A 21,971-nucleotide genomic window follows, 5' to 3' on the forward strand; every position below is an offset into this window, starting at 1 on the left:
TTTATAAATCTGATTGTGTGGCTCTGCATTGACCCCCTAAACTCTCCCTGAATTAGTTTGTTTGGATACTTTGTTGTTTTAGAGAGAGATGTTAACCAGGTTTTAAACGGTCCCCTCCATTACAACTTTGTAATAACTATTTATTGCATAGCATGTTGTTGGAATAGCTTTTCTGTAACAAACTGTTGTAGCTCTATGTAGGGTTTATATTCATACCATGTAATTACAGAAAAGGATCAATTAAAAGTAACTGATTTAAACTAAGTTTTTTTTTTTTTTAATTTTATGCATTTAATTTATTTGACTATCATGGTACCTGACAATTAAGATTTGATCAAACCTCACATATTAAGGTAATAAGTTTTACAAGGTCAGTGCAGCAATGTGGAAGCGGTACACATTACAGCTACAAAGTTTAATCTGGCTTTTGTCTAGGAATAATCTTTTAAATTGCATATATTCTCAGAAGTGAAATGAATATGGAGCAAACAAAGTTACATTTAAGATATTTAATCATTAAATCAGAGATTCCAGGTAAGGGTCTTTTCAAATAAAAACAAACATGCTGCAAATCTATACAGTGTCCTGTCGCGACTGCACTTGGCTTGTTTACTGAAACCTGATGGTGGTCAATAACGATTTCTAGGCTTATGTTACTGAGCTTGTCTGTGACACAGTATTCCCAGCTATCGCCTACAAATATCACTGATTTCATCTTTTGAAAGTTTGCATTAATGTGACAGCAATATGTGTACACACTGTATATTCACACTTGCTGATCAGGGGTGAATATTCCAGATTACCTGATTTAAGTGCAAACCCTCTTACTTAACCAACTCCCACCAGGCACAACATTCACCCATGAGCACTTCATGGGAAGCACTACAACTCACTAAACCAGCCACAAAATAGTTTTAAAAGATAGATAGGGCTTTATGTGCAAAATATTTAACACTTCCAATCAATATTATTATATATGACATACCTAATACAGCTTCATACACAACAATCTCTTTCTTTTTAAACATTCTTTGTTCATAAAGAAAACTGTAAAAATATCTTTAATTATAACCTCTAATTAAAAGACCTACTGGATATTAACACCCCCCCCCCCCCCCCCTGTGGAGTGGCAGCGGCTGCTCTTCTCAGCAGCAGGTAAATTGGGGGTTGGCCTGGGCAGAGAGTGGATCTAGGAGCAGGAGAGGTTTGTCAAGATGGCTCTTCCTTGAAGGGACCAAGAATTAATAGATGCAGACACAGCCTCACCGCGCAGAAGGGGCACTGTTACCATTTAGTGAAAACCTAGGGAGCGAGAGAGAAAAGACTTGTAAAAGGTTATTGTCAAATAAGGAAATGTCCAGCAATACATCTGTAGACTTTGGTCTTAAAAGTAAGATTACAAGAATAGCGTTAAGGGTTGGCTTTATTTTTTATCCCCATGGGCTCTAGGCCACATGGCGTGTCTGTGGTAATGGAAATATTTACCCTGTTATACTTGTAGTCTATTTTGCAAAACTGCTGCTGATTTCACCTAGCTCGTCCCTCATAACATTTCCAGTACTCCAAGCTGGTTTAGGTTTTGTTTTCTGTGCTGGAGGGGTGGTGAATTTGTTTATTTTTACCCTATGATATCCATTCCTCGGACCGCATTAATCTAGTGGCAGAGGATGGGGTATAGCAATCTATTGGAACAGTGTGCTCCTAAAGTATGACATTTTATTAAAGTAACAGAGGATTAGCTGGATTTTCAGATTAATCTGCCACAACAAGAAGTCTAACAGTCTTGGTTGGGTCAACGTTAACCCTTTATGGTCCTAGGTCATCAAAAAGACGTCAAGCACAGTCGTTTTTTCACTGGAAAAAGGCAGATCTGAGCAGTACGCATAGTCCCTTTACCATGGACATAAACAAGATAGCTGCTTCCACATCCAGTGCTCATAGAATATCACAGACATTTGCAAAGCTTTTTGAGATGTTATAGTAATAATGACTTGAACAGCATTATTGAGAAGTTTGTGATAAAACAAGTGATCAGGAGATGACTTATCAGTATGCACTACTATGAAGAGGTATGTCAGGGCTCTGTTTAGATTTTTAACTACCAGCCCCTCGGGCCACTGAGCTAGTGTTTTTACTGGCCCAATATATTATATATTGCATTTATTTTTTCACGATGGTTTTTATTTTCAGTATGTTTCTAACTGTGTATGGAACCAAAGAGAGGCCACGTCTCAAAAGAAAGTGGCTAAACAAAACCTTTCAATATGTTAGTTCAGCCATTTAACATGTATATAGCAAGTGCTAAAAGAAGTAGGTTAATCCAAACTTGAGTAACATTGAAATTAGAAAGGTAATTTTAATGTTGTGATAAATATAAAGACGTACTAAATGTTAAGCACAACAACGCAGTGACTATAAGAAAATGCAAGGTACTTGGAGTTGGAAAGGAGTTATATTTTTAGCTCTGGACTGCAGTTCAATGTAAAACATCTACTGTTGACTTTGTGAATGGATGGAGTAACGGCAACATTTGCACTGACCATTAAAAGTACAACCAGGGATCCTTGTTTTGAATGACTTACAGGTTACTGAATAAACAAAGTAACTTGACTTTGATTCATCTGATGCCAGTACTCGATGGCTAGTTATAATTAGTAATGTTAAACTATCGTAATGTATGAATGTATTTTCTACTTTGGCCAGGTTACAATATTTACACTAAGATTATGAATTAAACAGATGTAGAACATTTAGGTTGCTATATGATAGGTGTTATTTTATTCTAAATACACTACAGCAAAAGTTATTTGGTGGTTTGCGCAATATTATGCTATTGTTGCTTTAATTGGAAGAGTTCTGTATATTTTAATTCATTAAACAATTCTTTACCGGCTTACAGTGTTATGCTGTCTGCTTGTGCACATGTATTTGTCTTTTACTCTTGGAGTTCGGGTAATCTAATACATAAAAATGTTGCACCATGTGTAAACAACTAGGAAACTATTCTTAATTCCCATCCATAATCCTAATAATATACACTATTAAAACAATACTCAACACAAAATAATAACCGTCCTACTTAGAGCGTTGTCGCTTGTGTAGCCTCTCCCAAGTCAGCGCCAATCTTGCTGAGTGATGCCAACGAGTCCTGGAAAGATTCTGAACGGCATTTTTGACCTGAACACATCGGATCCCAAATCAAAAAGTTAGACAATTCGATCGCGTATCTGGGTATCCATCGGGACATCTTACTGTGAGACTGGATATGATGGAAACGAAATGTTGAATTCACAAATAAAGCTGCTGTTTACTGCAAGTCTGGGAAACTGATGCCAAACAAGGCAAAATGTTACTTTTTTTTTTCTCTGTCATAATGAAGCCTCCACTCTAAATGTTTGTCTTCATTTTTTTTTCCATAATTACATTCTTTATGATTTATTGATTTCAGCACTTTCCTTTTGGCTTATTGGTTGCCTAGTTGTAGAAAACCCGATTTTATAAAAGATTTGCAGTGGGAACGAGTACCAGAGCAACACAGCACTTCGGTACGCAGTCTCAGATTCTGACTCTACAACAAATATGACATGCGGTGGGAAAGTTACGGTTAGTTCATAGTTATGTTTTTAAAAAAATGGTTTGTAAATTAATGTTCAGCTTGGATTCATAAAACAGAAGCCATATGCACTATATATATTGTACTAGTTCAATGTAACCGGCCCAGTCGGGTCTGTGGTGCTTCATAACTACCGGCCATGGTTAATGTCAAACCCTGTATGTTATAAATAAAGCAAACAAGGAGTGGGGCAGGACTGGAGATGTAGTACTGAATGTCCTGTTGAGATGCAGTGCTTTTTTAAGCCTGTTTTACTATGAATAAAATAACTTAAGCAGCGTGTGTGATAATGAATTGGACCTGACGCGCATGACATGCACTGAATAAATGAACCGCTAAAGGTTCAAAAATTAAATTCCCCATAATATAATGGTCTCCTCTTCAAATTAACCCTTTACAGTCCTACGTTGGACCAGGTCCGACATTACAATTTTCCCTATCTTTTTGAGATCATCGAAAAGACGTAAAGACGTCTCTAGTCTTTTTCTCCGGAAAAAATTTGAGAAAACCTTTCAATGGCCAAGTGAGACCGACATGAGCCGAATGAAATCGAAAAAAAAAAAAAGAGCGACTCTCATAGCCCCATGCACTACAGAGATAACGCGGACATAACAAAGGAGGTAGCTGCTTCTGCATCCAGCACTCAAAGAATATCACGGACATTTGCAGAGCTTTTTGAGATGTTATATTAATAAAATAATGACTTGGATCGCACTGAGTTTGGTGATAAAACGAGTGATCAGGAGAGGATTTATCAGTATGCACGTTTATAAAGATTGATGTGAAAAATACAGTGAACAAGGGATGGGGCTTGGCTGTAGATACAGTTGGACCCGACGCCCCTGACTGGTGCTGAATAAATGGACTGCAAAGGGTTAATGTAAACTAGGGTAAGATGTCCCTCTGGTTGCTCACCTCCGCACCCTCTCCAACATGTGAGTGATGAGGCGGTCCGAGATGCCTGGGCAAGACTCCTCCGCCAGATTAAAGGCGTTCTCAAGCTCCTCTATCGCTCCTAGACTCCTACCACTCGCTCGCCTCTTCTCTTTCAACTGCAGAAAGCAAACAAAATGCCAGTGCAAAATTAGGATATTTAATGATGTTTATAAAGCAGTTATTCTCAGATTTTATTTTATTTCTGTGAGCTGAACCTTGACAAAAGTTTTGAAGCTGGCTATGCTGTGAAAAGCTGACAAGCAGCAGGACTGGACGTTCCTCCTCAGAGACGCATCTCAGCAAGGTTCTGTAGCAGATTGAAGAACCTGTTCTTTGTATCTGGTTTTGTATGTAATTTAAGCTCCTCTAAAGCCTTTAAACTGAATTTCTATTATCACAAAGTACATATTTTACAACCATGTGAGGCGAGAAACATCTTAGATTAGTGATGTCTTCAGTTGCATGGTACGCATTTAAACTGATGTAAATTCTGCATAGAAATTGCTCAAAACTTACCTCTCTGAAGATGGGTGTCACCAGTGCAGATAGACATTGTGATTTGGGCTGTCTCTTCACTGCATCTACATTCTGCAACAATGGAAATAAAACAATGTCAAACCCTGTCAAAAAAATAAAGTGCAATACTAGAGTGTATTTGTGCTCATTTTAACACAAGTGCATACAACATGGATCCATATATACTGATGCACAGTCTAATTAAGCCCCAGGCTCACCTTTTGTGAATGTGGAAGGGATATTCCATTCTGGAGTTTGTTTAGAGAGCTCGGCCGGACAGTGGGAAACGTCCAGACTGGACACTGGTCTCTGTCCTCTGCATCCCCGTCCCTGTGAAAACATATTTAGAACCAAAAATTACCCAATTTCTCTTTGCCAGAAGTGTCAAATGTAATTATTTACACTACCATGCCAAAATGGTATCATTAAGAAAACCTCATTCCAGGTTTTGTACGTGAAGTATAAACTGTTAACAGCTGTTTTTTTGAACACCAGTGGAATCTTTGTTTACAAAGCAAGGATTTCACATTCTTTTATAATGGGACTTTTGGCTCATTGTATCCTTTTAAACTAACAGTTTGTTAGTGTCCATTGGGACTGAGAAACACCCAAGAACAACTTCCCACCCTTCAAATGAAGATCCCAACCTAATTACAGTGGCATCATGCCAGCATTTCTTTAGTAAGCTAAACTATAAAATATTCCTGAGATCCGCAACTAGGCATGGAATTTCCAAACACATCAACGCTGCATTTAGTTATAATTACATGTTAATATGTATTCCAAACATAAACAAGTTGTGTGCCTCCATTAATCCAAATCTAACAGGATGTCTTTACACTTTATATATTTACAAAATGCACAATGCACAAGAAAATGTACAAATGAGAACAGTCTGTTTGGCCCATCTAAGCTTGTACAGTTCCTAGTGGTTGATTCTGACTGTCAAGTTGGGTCTTAAAGGATCCAAGTGATTCTGCCTTAACATGACTAGGTAGCCCATTCCATACCCTCACCAATGCCTCCTTCCCTCTGTTCTAAGCCTATTCCAAATCCTCTGGTCCTGGTTTGTGTGCTGCGCTTACCGATTAGGGTGTGTGGTAAAGGGTTGTAATTGCTATAAAGAATATACTAGCCTTTAGACTGTGTGGTGTATCCTAAGAGCAGTTTATTTCTTCCAAGTCAGTTAGGAGTATGGAACATGAATACTCACATGTCTGAATCGTCCGAGCTGGATTCCTCCCCATGCCCCTCGGATTTCCAGCGCCGGTACCTGTCGATGAGCTCTGCCAAGCAGGACGTTTTCTTGGTGTAGCGCGTTATGAACTTGTGCTTGAGCAGCTCTTTTGCTGTGGGCCTCTGAGAGAGATAGATAGATAGAAAAGATAGAGAGATACAGACAATCAGAAGACAGTATGGTACCCAACATTTTTTTTTTTAAACTTATCTAAAAAAAAAAAATAATAATAATTGTTTTGTACTGGTCATTTGTTGGTTGCTGTACAAGATGGGTATGGACTTGTCCAAGAATTTCAATTAAAGTATGTGTACACTTCAAGTGTTCTGGTTTAATCATCTCAGAAAGCAATAAGATTCTATAGCCAGGGAAACATTTATTTTTTTACTTTTACAAAGAGTTGAAAGCGCAGATAGCAGTTCTGGATTCAATTTCCTGATCTGAGCAAAATGAGAGGTATTTGCTGGCAAGTTAAAGTAACATTTATAAAGAGAAAAAAAAGAACACACTATTTACAGATATAAAGGACACATTCTTATGCTGGCTCTTTTGTTGTCATCAACACACAAAGATGGTTGACTATAGTGATCTTGCAGCACATGCAGACATGTTTTTTTGTCTTGGTTAACTGTGTCTTTACTCAGGGAAGTACTGTCTTACATAATCTAGGCTGACTCCTCCTTTCAGCTGCAGTGACGTGTTAGTCCAGTTTTTTGATTAGCCAGCCATCTATTTTTCAGGGATTATCAAGATGGCTAAGCCTTTGAATGGCAGCTTTACCTCTACTGTCCCTGGATAATCACTTCACATAAGAATAACAATTACATCATAGATTCCTGGAAAAAAAGGCAACCAGATCATCCATTCTAAACTGGATGGGGCTGGAGCTGTAGAGAGTGAACAGAGATTTGAATACTCACGAATCGTGGGTCCTTGTTGAGACAGGCCTCCACAAACTCTTTAAAGGGTTTGCTGTAGGTGCCCTCCAGAGTGGGGGGGTTATTTTTTGGGATGAGGAACAGCACTCTCATGGGGTGCAGGTCTGAGTTTGGGGGCTCGCCCTTTGCCAGCTCGATGGCTGTGATCCCCAGAGACCAGATATCTGCCTGCAATGGTAATACAGGGGATTAGCTCCACACTATAATGATATATAAAGCAGCACATCAATAGGGTCAGGATAAGGGTTACATCTTTAAAAACAGGAGGGATGCAAATGGGATGAACAATACTGTGTCTGCACAGAGTTTTGCTGTACACATGGCTAATTTCACAGACCCTGATTAGCACTGATCGTGGTCTACTTTAACTAAGGTAACGTGAGTTGGTCCCGGATTACAGGTAATCAGGGTCTCTGAGAAGTGTCCGGAGGCTCACCTTGAAATCGTAGGCTGACTGTTTTATAACCTCAGGGGCCATCCAGAAGGGTGTCCCCACAAATGTGTTCCTCTTGATTTGGGTGTCCGTCAGCTGTCCTGCCACCCCGAAGTCCGCCAGCTTCACGTCACCCTGTTCAGACAACAGGACGTTGGCAGCTGCCAGGAGAAAAGACATAAGTGAATCCAGCCGAGGATATTCATAAAGGATAGCTCTGTCGGCATGTTTGACAGTTCAAGGGAATTGAACTGTCAAGCATTGTGATTTAATGTGGGAATAGTTAGGGGCTCTCGGTTTGTCACGATGACTATTAATCACAAGTAGAATAGGAGAGACCTCATTCACTAGACAAATCCTAGAAATGACAACGGTCTATACAATGAGATTTAGACTGCCTATAAGTGAGGTAAATAAAAAAAAATAAAAATTACTGTGGAAAGTCACGCTTAATGGTCAGAGAGGCCACCAAGAGGCCTATGGCAACTCTAAAGGCATTACAGGCTTCCACGGCTGAGCTGGGAGACACTGTGCATACAACAACAATAGCCCGGGAGCTTGACAAAAGTGTATTTAACCTGAAATCATGTGAAACACCTTAATGGCACACAGATGGACTCCATTCAACTAATTATGTGACGTCTAAAGACAATTGGTTGCACCAGAGCTTATTTAGGTGTGTCATAGCAAAGGGGGTGAAAATACTTATGCAATCAGTTATTTTCTGTTTTATATTTGTAATTAATTTAGAACAATTTGTAGTCTTATTTTTCACTTGACATTATGGACTCTTTTTGTGTTGATCAGTGGCAAAAACTCATAATTAAATCAATTTTGATTCCATGTTGTAACACAATAAAATGTGGAAAAGTCCAAGGGAGTGAATACTTCTGAGAGCCACTGTAGTTCTATAACTTGTTTATTGCCACATTCTTATCTTTTCCACATGTGTATTGAATCCTATGTAGCCCCAATTCTGCAATTTGGCTCTTAATTTATTTCTACTTTTCCATCAATTTTTTTAACGTAAGCGCAATCATTAAACAACTTAAGTATTCTGTATGTTTAGCATTACAATGTGTGATCACTACTTATAAGATAATATTGTCTGAAGATTGCGCTCATATTAAAAGGTGGAGAAGGTGAAGGATCTAGGTCACTACAATTTGTCAAACACTGTAGATTCATGCAATGAAATCAATACAGCTGTTCTGGGCAGAACTGAGACAGGGAAAGGACACAGAGTGAATGCTGCCCCCGAGTGCTGGTACCTTTGATGTCTCTGTGGATCTTCCTCTCCGAGTGCAGGTAGTCCAGACCCTTCAGAATTTCCCGCAGGATGGTGGCAATGTAGGTCTCCTCTAGGGGGCCAGGCCTCAGCTGGGAGACAGAGCAGGGGGTCAGGACTGTGTGACAGGAATCTCTTTCAGTTTTATTTACATGGTGGCTGAGCCTTTATTCATGTTTACTTACATCGTGTCTGAGCCACACTGCTGTTGTGAGACACTAGTGCCACAGACTTCCTTCAGCAAAGCAGAGTGTATGATTTAACACGGTTACTCCTTAAAATAATATGGTGCAAGCAGGCTGGTTGACTGAAGCCATTTCTCTGAATCCAGCAGCCGAGCTGGGAGGCATGGGCAAAGAGAACTTACCAGGTCCAGGGCTGAACCACCACCCAGGTACTCCATAATGATCCAGAGCTTGGTCCCCTGCAAAGACAAGGCAACACAGCAAGGCTAATAAACCAAAAAAAAAAAAAAAAGCAAGAACATAAGAAAGTTTACAAACAAGAGGAGGTCATTCGGCCCATCTTGCTCGTTTGGTTGTTAGTAGTACATTGATCCCAGATTCACATCAAGCAGCTTCTTGAAGGATACCAGGATGTCAGCTTCAACAACATTACTGGGGAGTATGTTCCAGACCCTCACAATTCTCTGGGTAAAGAAGTGCCCTGTATTTTCTGTTCTGAATGCCCCTTTTCTAATTTCCAATTGTGACCCCTGGTCTTTGTTTCTTTTTTCAGGTCGAAAAAGTCCCTTGGGTCGACACTGTCATTAATGCTTGAATCAAAAGGCAGCATAGTCGTCTTTGTTCAAGACTGAATAGATTCAACTCTTTTAGCCCGTCTGCATATGACATGCCTTTTAAACCTGAATAATTCTGGTTGCTCTTTGCACTCTTTCTACAGCAGCAATATCCTTTCTGTAATGAGGTGACCAGAACTGAACACAATATTCTAGATGGTGTTACTAATGCATTGTACAGTTTTAACATTACTTCCCTTGATTTAAATTCAACACTTTTCACATATATCCGAGCATCTTGTTGGCCTTTTTAATAGAATCCCCACATTGTCTAGATAAAGACATTTCTGAGTCAGCATACACCTTCATCCAAGACATCCAAAACTATTACCGAAGAGCAGGCTTCCCAAATCTGTGGTTTCAATGCTGCAAAGTTTTAAAAACACTTGACAATCTAGGCACTACAATTAAACTTTACTTCTCACTCATGTAATCAGAAGTTTTAAAAAGTGCAGGGCAAGGGATAAACTGATGCTTTTAGTTTGAGTTCTACCAGTAACTGCACTCTAGGGAATTCTGTGATACATCCAGGTCAGCATGTTATTATTTACTGGAGCAAATTTGTAAGAAAGCAGCTGCACATACTAACATAATTGTACATCCAACATTAATGTTCATTAAATGTTGCTCAGTTATTGTTTTTATTTTTGTTGCAGGACCCTTTTCTCTGGTCAAACCTCTCTGGGTGATGCAGGGCTCTGATGAGAAGTTGTTAATAGTTTAAATAGTTGTTATTGAGTCAATTTAAAAACTTTACAAATAATGCACACACTTTGTGGCCTTCTTAATTTATAGATTGCCATGGCATGAAAGAACATGATTCAAGTGTTCCATATTGAACAAACTTGAATTCTCATTACTACTTCAAATATACATGATTAGGTATAGCCTATGAATATCAAGTGTACCCTATACTGTACAGTGTTGTTATAGTCATCAATGTAGCATATATAGTTTGCTTTTATTATTAAAAAATCAGTGCATTTTGCAACTTTATGATTTGAGAATTAATAGAAGTAAATCAGTGATAATTAATGTTGTTATTTAAAAAGTGGACGTACTGTGTATGTGTGTCCAGGCCTTAGTGATACAGAACACCCTGCAACGGTTACAAGAAACACATACCTTTCCTTTGCTCTATTAGCTGTTGTCCATATCTCAACATTTCTTAACATATTCCTGATAGTTTTGCTATATTTTATTATTTACATCACAGATAATCAAAAAAGGAATTAATTTTTTCAACTTTTTACTTGGGAGCATGCGCCAGGAGAAGGAGATTTCTCTTCTAAACATCGCAGTATACCCAGTGCCTTGTCCTTCCTGCAACAATGCTGGTGCTGACTGAAATGAGAGGTATACTGTGGGAACAGAGAACCAGCATTGTTGCAGGAGGGAGCGTGATCTGGATACACTGCGATCTTTAGATGACATTGTTTTTTCTCCTGGTGAACGCTCAGGTAAATGTTGAGAAATGTATTGATAGTTGATTTATGACCCATGATGTGCGAGTAATAGGTCGGCAATGGGTTTAAAAACATAACGGTGCGATTCAAACAACACAGCACACAGAAAAGGTAAACTTTCCATCGTGTTCTACAACACAATAAGAAGCAGTTACGAATTGCACAATGACTCATAATAAACAATGAAATCGAGAAATAAGCATCTTCACTTCTTAATCCAGTTCATCCTGTTTTACAGTAATATCTTGGCAACTCCACTTGCAACAAAAAGCAATTTGCATAGAATTTCACATGAATTTACATGGAGCTTTCCAAAAACTGATTAGTGCTTATCAGGTCAGCAGAAGAACTGTCTGTGGAAATCACAATGACTAATAGTAATACAGGTTAAATTACAATTGATTTTTTTCTTTTTTTTTTAATTGTACATGTAAAAAGCAGAAATTCAGGTTCCCGTCTTTGTGTTGTATTAGAAGTCTGACAGGACTAACTTTAAGGGTTCAACTGATCCGCTATACTTCTAAGACATATCTTTAACAGTGTTGTGTAAACGTACACAACCACAGTAAAATTACATATAAAAAGAATGTAGGGCATCCCTGTGAGTCAAAGGCTGTCTCCTGTATTACACACACTACTGTATGACAAATCATCAAGATGCCTCCAATAAAAGGTTTATTTTTCTAAATACCGTGTTCGGAATTCACCTTTTTTGTTTGTCATTTAGATCAAGTCTTGTTAGAATCCAATACGAAAGCACTTTCAGCACAAGTGATTGACTGAACCGCATCCATGGAATTTTCAATTTTCACAATGGCGTCACCATTGTGAACATTTTGTCAAAGTAATGTTCAATGCAACTCGATGGAGCAGTGGGTTCCACTTAGCAATAATGGTTGGCAGAACAAACATTGTCGTGTGATAAAAGGTCTACTCAGGTTGAACAAAACCCAAGGTGCCAAGTCAAGGTTAGTATCTTAAATTTTAAGTTTACTGGAAATTTCACCTCCTTTGGATTACCCAGCTGTTGATTTTAAATATTTGTACAAAGCATAACAATGACACATGCCACCTGTGTATTCTGCCAAAAAACACACTTAAAGACTGATTTTTGTATTTTTTTTTTTTTTAATTCATCAGTACAGAACAAGAAGTGTTGTCTGTATATTATACTTATAGTATACTTCTCAAAATCAACATACTGTAACGCACTGTTATACATCACTGCCATGTTTGTGGGGCTGGACTAACTGTGGATTAGCAGCGAAGGTGTTTTAACATTCATTCCCGAGGAGTCTGTCTGTCTCTTATGAAGATGACATTGTGGAAACAGCTGTTTATGAAGTGAAAACGACAAATTTTACATAGTGCAAGAAATACTGCCAAAACCTAGCCTTGTAGCATGCTGACCATTTAAAATGTGTTTCACAAGGAGGTTTTCCACCTGTGCGACAGTAGGCATATTTGTTTTGAAGTAGGCTTTTTACTTGGTTAATACGTAATGTTTTATCTGGTAGATGACATATATCAATTCATAGTGAAAGTAGGACGTTTGAAATACATTTCTTATAATACTACTTGTGTGTTCGTTTCTTTAACCAATGAGTTGCGACAATGTATTTAGGGTTATCTTTACATATTTTCAGGGCATGTCTAGTTAGGTAGTTCAGTTTTACAATTTTAATGACTACATTTGTGTTTTGCAGTTCATGAAATGGTTGTATTATACAAGTTCAATAAAACAGTTAGTAATTGAGGTTGCCCTTCTTCAATGCTGGCATCTCTGCACTGTGTTCTAGAGGTGTAACAATACACATGTCATGATATGATATGTATCAAGATATGCATCACGATACAAGTGATGGTCCCAATGGGGTACATGTATGATGCAGAATAAGATCAAATGGTCATTTAATAATGGACCGTTAACTTAGACAAAAAAATTTAATGGGATAGGAAGACAAAAAGTGGTATTCATACCAACTATAAACACACTTACTCTTCATTCAAAAACCATCTGGTCAACTTCAATTAACTATGTTGTTTGGTCTTGCATCCTGAAAGGATATACCACGCAAGGAAAGAATCACCATTCATCGACACACAACGAATCATTATATCACTACCGTGTTCCATGTTCAGATAGTTTCTTGGTGTTCAATCACAGCAGGCCACACAAATACAATATCGAAAATCAATACAAAGGTCTGAGTTGTTAAGGGAAAAACATTACCTAGAATTAGGCTTGTTCCTTTTGAATGTTTATTTTTCAGGAGCTTACAAAATATCATAATAAATCACTCATCTTTTAGAGTATGCATTTGACTGGGATTATTCATTGCAACACCATGAAACCTGTAAATTACACAACAGGTTTTATCACTTTCAGTTTGCGAGTCACTTCTGACCAGCTGAGCTTATGGCACACTGTGATTAAAGGGGCAGAGATACTGGTATCCAAAATCAACACTAGGAACACGTCAGGTATGACTGACACCGGTTTCATTTGAGTTTCCTTAGCTTGGATATCTCCACCCCGACCGCACTATCAACGGCTCGTCAGACCCTGCAAGACGTTTCATGTAGTTTCAAAAAATAAACGTTGCTGTTTTTTTAACTGTACCTTGAGATAGGAGCCATAGTACTTTGTGACGAAGGGGCTGTCGCACTGGCTCAGCACCGTGATTTCCTGCTGGATGTCCTCGATCTCATCCTCTGCCTCCTCCAGGTCGATGATTTTGATGGCCACCACCTCCTTGGTGCGGTTATCAATCCCCTTGTACACCTCCCCGAAAGAGCCCTTGCCTATGCGCTCCAACTTAGTGAAGTACTCCTCGGGGTCCAGCCGCGAGTTCTGCACAGAAACACAGCATTTTATGTCAATGAGAGTTTGAATATAGATCATTATCTTTTTTACTTTGTTTACGTGACCCTTCTAATATATTTTTTATGTTCCTCATTGTAAAATCTCTGTAATTGAATATTTGTATCCAGGGTCAGAGGTTCATTTTGCCACATGCCTGAGCTGGATGATTTCTCATGAAGGAAGCAAATTTAGCCTTAATCAGCAGTTCAAACAATGTTCACCGATATTCCAAACAAAATAGACCTCTGACCCATCTTACTTTTAATTTCCTATTAAAATAAATCCAGTCATACAACCTGAAAGTGCATATAAAACAACTCTGTAAAAATCATGAAGGGACATTTATTTTACTCGCCAAAACACCAGAAGGAAGTGTTTGTTAAAGCACCAATTACAAAATAATACTGTACACACATACACAAAAATAAAACCCCAGGTCTCACTGTACCGCAAGTCAGTAGCTGAGCTTAGATTTGAAAGCATCTCCTGACCTCAGACATCTCCTGACCTCAAAAAAGACACACAGACTTCAAGCAATTTGCCTTGAAACATTATGTACACCGTTATTATATGAATAAAAAAAAAACAACTGTTGGGTTCACTGTAAAACATAAACACAATTTGGAAAAGGTCACACCTTTTAAAACATGTTTGATTAGAGCTATAATAGCATAACAACCTACTGCTGTAGGTAATAGTATGCCTATTTGGCTGACTTTGTACCATAGCAAACCGAGTGGTGCTCGCATCCTCGTATATAGACTCACTGGGAGTGTAACCCAACAACACAGTCAAAAGCATGCTTTCTCACCAAGTGCAGAGGTGACTATGGAAAAATATACAGGTAATGTACAGGTAACAGATAGCAAAGTATTGTATTTTAGTGTATTATGGAGCAAATAAGGGTGCTCGGTCTTCTTTGATTTCATTTATATGTCAGTGTTAAATTTAACACAATTTACAACAATGTGGTTTTAAGTTCTGATTAAGAAATAGCAAATGCAGGCTAGCTGTCCCTTTGCGTATTGTAGAATTGCTCCAAAAGAGAAGTGGGCCATGTTATTTAGAACTATTCCAAGTGTTAAAACTCTTCTGCCACCCAAATGCTTCATGCTTGTTTTGGTTACACTCTACATTGTTGTACACGTAAAACCAACAAATACAGTGAACTGTCTGTAACATGTTTTGCACAAGAGGGTCAGTTTACAAGGCAAGAAAAATAATAAGTTAGGCATTCACATAATACATCATTATTAAAAAAAACAGAATGGGGGCACATTCTGACCTGAATTGTTCCAATTCCCACATCTACAAATTCCCACACATTACCCAATCAGAAAAGAAAAACCGTAAATTGCATTTACTGAACAATTCATTTAAATCTTTAACCTCCACCATCAATATTGTGTAGCCATTAGGGATTAGTTGTGGTTTTAGAATGCTCGGAAACTTTATATTCAAAAAGAATCTTGGCTGTCACAAGGCCTGTCACGTTTGCAAATCAGATCTGCATCAATTACACTCAGAGCTATACCATGACAACCAAACAATACAATCTTGGAAAACTGGAATGACAATATCCAATGCATTATGTCATTATGAAAATGAACAGACCTCAGGATTTGCCTATCTCATGGGACTGAAAGACCCTTCTATTGTTACTTTCTTTTGGTCTCAGATCTAAGTGGGTAGACCGGCTGCCAGGGGGTGACCAGCTTGCCAGGGGGTGACCAGCTTGTGACTAGTGTAAGGTTTGACAGGATGTATGGTGAAAGGATGTATCTGATTGAACAGATTTTGTTGTCATTATTTTGAACAACAAAAAACCCTACTCAGATCATGTTGCTTTGTTGAATGATGAAATATGTAATATTCTCTACACTCATATGTGACCTTTCATTCGCACTATCAGCTCAAAATGTCAATGATTTTTCCCCTGGATTTATTTGTTTTATTTTCCTTGAACATGGCCCAAAGATAAAACCTGTCAGGAACAAGTTTAGTGCCAGTGTAAAAGGGGCTTATATGCCTTATAACTGAAGCCCCAACTATGACTGTCTGCTTCAGTCTGTCCATACTCTGTTGATTAGCAGGCTTGCTAGGAGCACCAACACTATCCTCCACTGTGTTACTGACCTATTCTGTAATCTGTTGCTACTCTTAACTTTCCTCCCCCTGGTCACTATCCAACTCCTGTTCTTGTGACCCAAGAGATGGAAACCTGTTTGCAGGTTCTTGACTCTACTCTCCTCCTACTGTTCTACCCTATTCCTTTTCCCTCTCGCTACTGTCCACTCTCTCTGGTCCACCCACCTCCCTCTATGTATAAAGCAGGGCCACATGCAATTCCACCTGGGAGTCTACAAACTGCTCTAACTCCTTGATTCGTTACATGTCATAATTTCTCCTCTTTCAGAACAAAATTGAAAACATCTATTCTATGCTCTCCTGCCACAAACCCAGTCTACTACTTGACCACCTTCACTCTCTTCCACTTGCCTGTCCTGCCCTCTCCTCTTTCTCTCCTCTGCTGATGTGTCCAGCTTATTGTTGAAATCAACTACTGCCACGTGCCCACTGGACCCGTGACTGACTAACCTTGTCCGTCTGTGCTTATGACCTTGCTCCTTCCATTAGGAGCACTCTCAACCTGTCCCTGGACTCTGGCTTGGTTTCTGCTGCCCTTAAGCATGCCTGAGTTACACCGGTACTCAAAAAACTGCAAGGATCTGTTCTCAGCTTGCATTCAGCTTGCATTCAAGACATCGAGGCCTGGATGTCTGAATTTTCTTCAGCTGAACACTAACAAATCTGAACTCCTTCTAGCAGCATCTACAACTCAACTTAAGAATCTCAATATAGCTGCCCTGAACCTCAGAAACTATCTGCCGCTACCTTACCCCACAGTACTAAGTCTTAGTGTACTTCTTGACAGCAACCTCTCCTTTGATGCCCACATCTCCTCCTTGGTCAAATCTTCCTTCTACCATCTTCGAAACATCTCCAAAGTCCGTCCCTACCTTTTCCTCCCGGACGCGGAGATACTTTGTCATGCATGTGTCTACTCTCAACTGAACTACTGCAACTCTGTTTATGGTGGTCTCCCGGCACGCATCATAAACCGACTGCAGCTAGTTCAGAATGCTGCTGCCAAGATCTTTAACAGATGTAAAAAACGTGAACACATTACCGCGTCTTGCCCAGCTGCACTGGTTACCTATAAAGTTCAGGATTACTTTCAAAACTCTCCTGTTTACCTACAATGCCCTTCATCACACAGGTCCCGAGTATCTCCTCAACCTGCTGACCCGTTATGTCCCTGCCCGCAAGCAAGCTGAGCTTGGCCTGCTTGTTATCCACAAGCAAAAGTGCACCACACTTGCAGAATGTTCATTTAGCTTCATAGCTCCGATTCTAGAACTCTCTTCAGCTCTTCAGTTCAACTCTCCAGCTTTGGTGCGTGATGCACCCACCATCGCTCGCTTTAAATCAACTCTCAAGACCCACTTGTTCTCTCTTGCTTTGCATGCTCTTTAAGCCTACTATCTGCAATTAGCTGCTGTGTTGTTGCTACCTTTTCATGTACTATGCTACTATATCATGTATTATGTATTTTTCACTGTATTTAATGTATAATGCATTTCTCTGTATTTAAACTATTATGGACTTTATTGTTGTTGTTAATGCATCTTGTAAAGCGCTTTGTAATGGTGGTCCACTATGAAAGGTGCTATATAAAATAAAGATTGATTGATTGCCCGCTGCTGGTCTAGCTGTCAGATCTTTGTACTGACTTTCTGCTCTGCAGCTAGTGCATAAAGTTCTGTACAAAGACATTCTACTTGTAACTCTCCCAATACATAATGCACTCCTAATTCTTTAGCCAGGATCACTACCTTTTATTACGTTTTCTTCTTGGCCAAAAAGGAAGCCCATAAATAAAACAAATCCTTTTTTTTTTTTTTTTTTTTTTTAATTAAAACAGAAACTGACCCCGTTGGACGGTTACAAATCTTATAAATCATTTAGGTGCGGAAAAGACAAACGCGTTTAAAAGCATATTTATCTAACATTGTCAGTACTGAGGCTTCCAAAAGCTACAGGTACACTTGCAGTCGCGCACAACACCACATCCGACCACTGGGATAAACTAGAGGAATTCGGGAATATTACACGTAGTGCTTAAACTGCTACTTTTTCTAAAATATATTTTGATGAACTGCGTTCTGAATCTGACTAAACAAGCCGTAGAATTTAAGACAATACAACGATTTGTTTTTGTTACTACACGTCTGTAATATCATAGTGTGTATTTTCTCACCCCTGCCAAGAAAAGAATTGCCCCCACCCCACCGGCCTTACCTGATTCCGCAGGAGGTGAGCCATTCTGCGGGCGGGCTGGTCTGACAGGGCAGCCGCAGCCCTTTCCGCCTGGAGAGGAAGATTTATTTTGTTTTTTTTCTTTTTTTTTCCTGTTCTTCTTGGGTTCTTCAATCCTAGGCAGTCTCCCCCTCTACTCGCGGTCTATTTGGCTTCAGTTGGCCCAGCTAAAGGTCTCACAGCCCAACAAATATTTTGTGGTACCTCCATCTGTAAGATGGCTAACTTGAAAAAAAATCGAGTATAAATATTTTATTTCTATTTGAAGAGGCTCTCCCAGCTTTTCTCGCTTGAGAGGAACAGGTACATACTGCGCATGCGCGAGTCCCTCCTGTTTACGCCATTGCATAATGGAAGTTGTATTTTTGCGCTGTGAACTACAAATCCCAAAGTACTATCCTCTCCCTGTGTTACTTCATACAATGAATGAGAGTGTGTGTGTGTGTGTGTGTGTGTGTGTGTGTGTTTCACTTCTGAGCAATGCAGATTTCTCAGTCTTCACACTGTAGCTTTTGAAGGCTAGCTCTGCTGCTTTGGTACAGTGCTGTATATCATTTCTTGTGCTTAAGGTAAATTCCAAAGTCGATCGGCCTCAGGGTTCCAGTCTCCCATTGTTACAGTGGGTGTGAGGCTAAGATAAAAATCAAAGGTACCAGTAAAACACAGTGTTTCCAAAGCAATAGGATGATACTTGATAAATAGAAAGCACATGTTATTAAAAAAAAAATCAAATGCTAAAAAGAGGGACGCTTTAGTTATCACTGTTTTAGCTTTAAAGCATTAGATACAGACAGGAACTACATTATGTGAGCTTTCCACAAATCTAAAAATACAATCAGCCCACTTCAGTAAACTATAGTAAATGCATAGTATAAGTGGGGAAAACAAGGGGAAAACTACTAAGCACGTTTACTGTGGTCAACTTTTATCAGGGAAATATAACATACCGTACATAAATGCAAATTGAATAGGTGTACCATTTAATAGATTATTATTAAAATCCTTGAAATGTAGTAGATTGTAAAAATGTAGTAGATTGTATTTAATTTACAAAAATAAATATGTGAAGGTATAAAAATCTAATTAGGCCACCAGATGTCGCCAGAGGAGAATTGTGCAAGTTGAGAATGTTTCAGAAAGCCATTTAAGTGCAGTAGAACAGCAGTAACTGCATGCACAGCTTCAGTGGACAGACATATTCACTTTTTATGGCTATCTATTTCTAGTATTATTTGCATCTGCCTTCGAGCAAAGCCATATGCAGCCCTTGAAATGATTGCCTTATAAAAGTTGCCCAAAGTAAGTGTAACAAAGAACAGTGAAAGCATGGTTAAGCATTGTAAAACACAGAGAGGTAAAGTAAAGCCAGTTAAAAACTTGGAAAGCCAGGGTAAACGGCGTTAAATGCATTAAGAGATTTGTGGAAAGCTCACATAATGTAGTTTCTGTCTGTATCTAATGCTTTAAAGATAACTCAAGCGTCCCTTTCAATTGAATGACAACCATTACCAAATGGGAAGAGCCCTCTCTGGCCGCCAATCACTGAGCATATATAAAAAAGCTGCCCTATCAGGGCCCTGCTGTGAGGGGAAAGTCCCTCCCACCTCCTGCTGGACATCCTCACAGATGTCATATCGCCATTTTCTCTCTCACTTCACTGAGAAAGGTCACAGATTGCCTTGTGCTTTCTTTGCCCGAATTTGGCTGGTTTGTCAGTTTTTTACCGTCAAATTTGATTTTTCCACACTAGAATCATGCTTCCAAGTGTTCTTGAGAGTGCTGCTACCTTATACTCTCGTCAGTTTACTGACTAGAGCTGGTTTCGACCCCTCTCGGGAGATTGGTAAGCGGCCATTACTCTCTTTTTAACTGCATGAGGATTTGTGTAGTTTCCAGGTACCGTGTTGAGAGCTAGTCTGGTGCTGTAAGGAGACCCCGCAGACTCGCGCGGTCGTCCTCTATGCCGATTTAAAAAGAAAAAAACAGCTAGGGCCTAGCGCCCCTCTCAAGCCTTGGGCTCTCCTAGCGCGGCTGCGGTTGCCCTCAGCGACCAAGCCGACTGAATCAGCTGCATACCCCGGCATCGACCGTGGTTTTCCTGCCGACCTTGAGGCTGAGAAAAACAGCGCCTACCTGGTCCTGATTGACTTGGCACCATGGGTAACCATCTTCGGTGCCACCTACAACCTGACACAAAACCACGGCTACCGTCAGCACCAACTTCAGAACCATTTGACTCAGCACCGACTATTCGGCACCAACAGGGCTCTCCTCGACGCCGATCCCGGCACCGATTGACTCGGCACTGGTGACTAGTTTTGGAGCTGTCTGTAGCCCAGCACCGACCGCGCTACACATCGGCACCGACCTCGGCATCGACAGCACTCTCCTCAGTGCCATTCCCGGCACCGATTGATTTGGCACCGGTGAACCTCTTCAGCGCCGTCTACAGCCCTGCTATGACCACGCTACCTATCAGCACCAACCTCGGCACCAATTGACTCGGCACCGACTGCTCGGCACCGACTGCTCAGCACCGATAGCGCTCTCTTCGACGCCGATTCTGGCACCGACTGATTCGGCACTGGTGAATAGCTTCGGAGCCGTCTACAACCCGACACCGAACGCGCTACTATTGGCACCAACCTCGGCTCCAATTGACTCAACACCAACCGCTCGATCTCGGCACCGAGTGCAGCAGCCCTGTCTAAGGCGCCATGTCAGTGCAATCAATTGGGTCCTCTGCTGGCTTTCACCAGTGCGACCAGTGCACGGCGAAGCTGCATAGACAGGATGAGCACTTGTCCTGTGCCAGATGCTTGGGGCCAGAACACACAACCAAAGCATTGGTGGGTGAGTTGGACCGCTCTACATGCAGAAAGTTCTCCAATAGAATTAAACGCAGGAGAACAGCCCTATCACCAATGGAGTCTCCTTCCCCGAGCCAGGGAAGAATGAGGTCCATGGTCCAAGGTCTTCCGCAGAGGTGTGTGTCCCCCTGCCACAGTGACCAGTGGGCTCCCCCACACACCTGGGTCACCCTCCCCTTCTCCACCTCAGAGGAAGCGAGATGGTCACCACCTCAGCGGTACCGCTCGAGGGGGCGTTCACCAGGGGACAGGCTGTCACCGCGCAGACGTCTCTCTCCTTCCCTGCGCAGGCGCAGAAGCTCGCCATCGCAGTCACCTCAGAGTCGCCCAAGCTCGGCTGAGTGCCGTGTTTGGGAGCTGGCTGAAACTGTGAGGGCTCAGCAGACAATGCTTGAGACCCTGCTTAAATCTCAGGGCAGATTGCACCCTACCACCGGGCAGCCCCAACTTTCCCAGTCTCACTCCCCATCCCCAGCATAGACCTCCTAGCCCAGGTGAGTTGTCTTTTACAGCGTCGAGGTCAGACGTGTCTGACACAGCCACATCCATTGGGCAAGCCACAGCGGGGGGTTCCTTACCTTCCTTGCCGCATATGTCGCAAAAGGAAGAGTTCCAGACACTCATGCAGC

At 40.5% G+C, this 21,971-nt stretch overlaps 1 protein-coding gene across 1 annotated transcript; it reads right to left on the reverse strand.

Annotated features, from left to right (window-relative positions):
• Window positions 1-494: 494 nt before the first annotated feature.
• LOC121326971 (serine/threonine-protein kinase 25-like) lies at window positions 495-18,798 on the reverse strand. Its single transcript, XM_041270651.1, has 11 exons — window positions 18,455-18,798; window positions 13,850-14,080; window positions 9,329-9,385; window positions 8,945-9,053; window positions 7,677-7,834; window positions 7,223-7,408; window positions 6,279-6,424; window positions 5,284-5,395; window positions 5,066-5,137; window positions 4,529-4,665; window positions 495-1,302 (listed from the first exon to the last, which is right to left on the reverse strand). Exons 1-11 carry the CDS (start codon window positions 18,476-18,478, stop codon window positions 1,263-1,265), a joined length of 1,272 nt encoding a protein of 423 aa, XP_041126585.1. The 5' UTR covers window positions 18,479-18,798; the 3' UTR covers window positions 495-1,262.
• Window positions 18,799-21,971: the final 3,173 nt, after the last annotated feature.

Source organism: Polyodon spathula, chromosome 14 (assembly GCF_017654505.1).
Source record: "Polyodon spathula isolate WHYD16114869_AA chromosome 14, ASM1765450v1, whole genome shotgun sequence".
Classification (NCBI taxonomy): Eukaryota; Metazoa; Chordata; class Actinopteri; order Acipenseriformes; family Polyodontidae; genus Polyodon; species Polyodon spathula.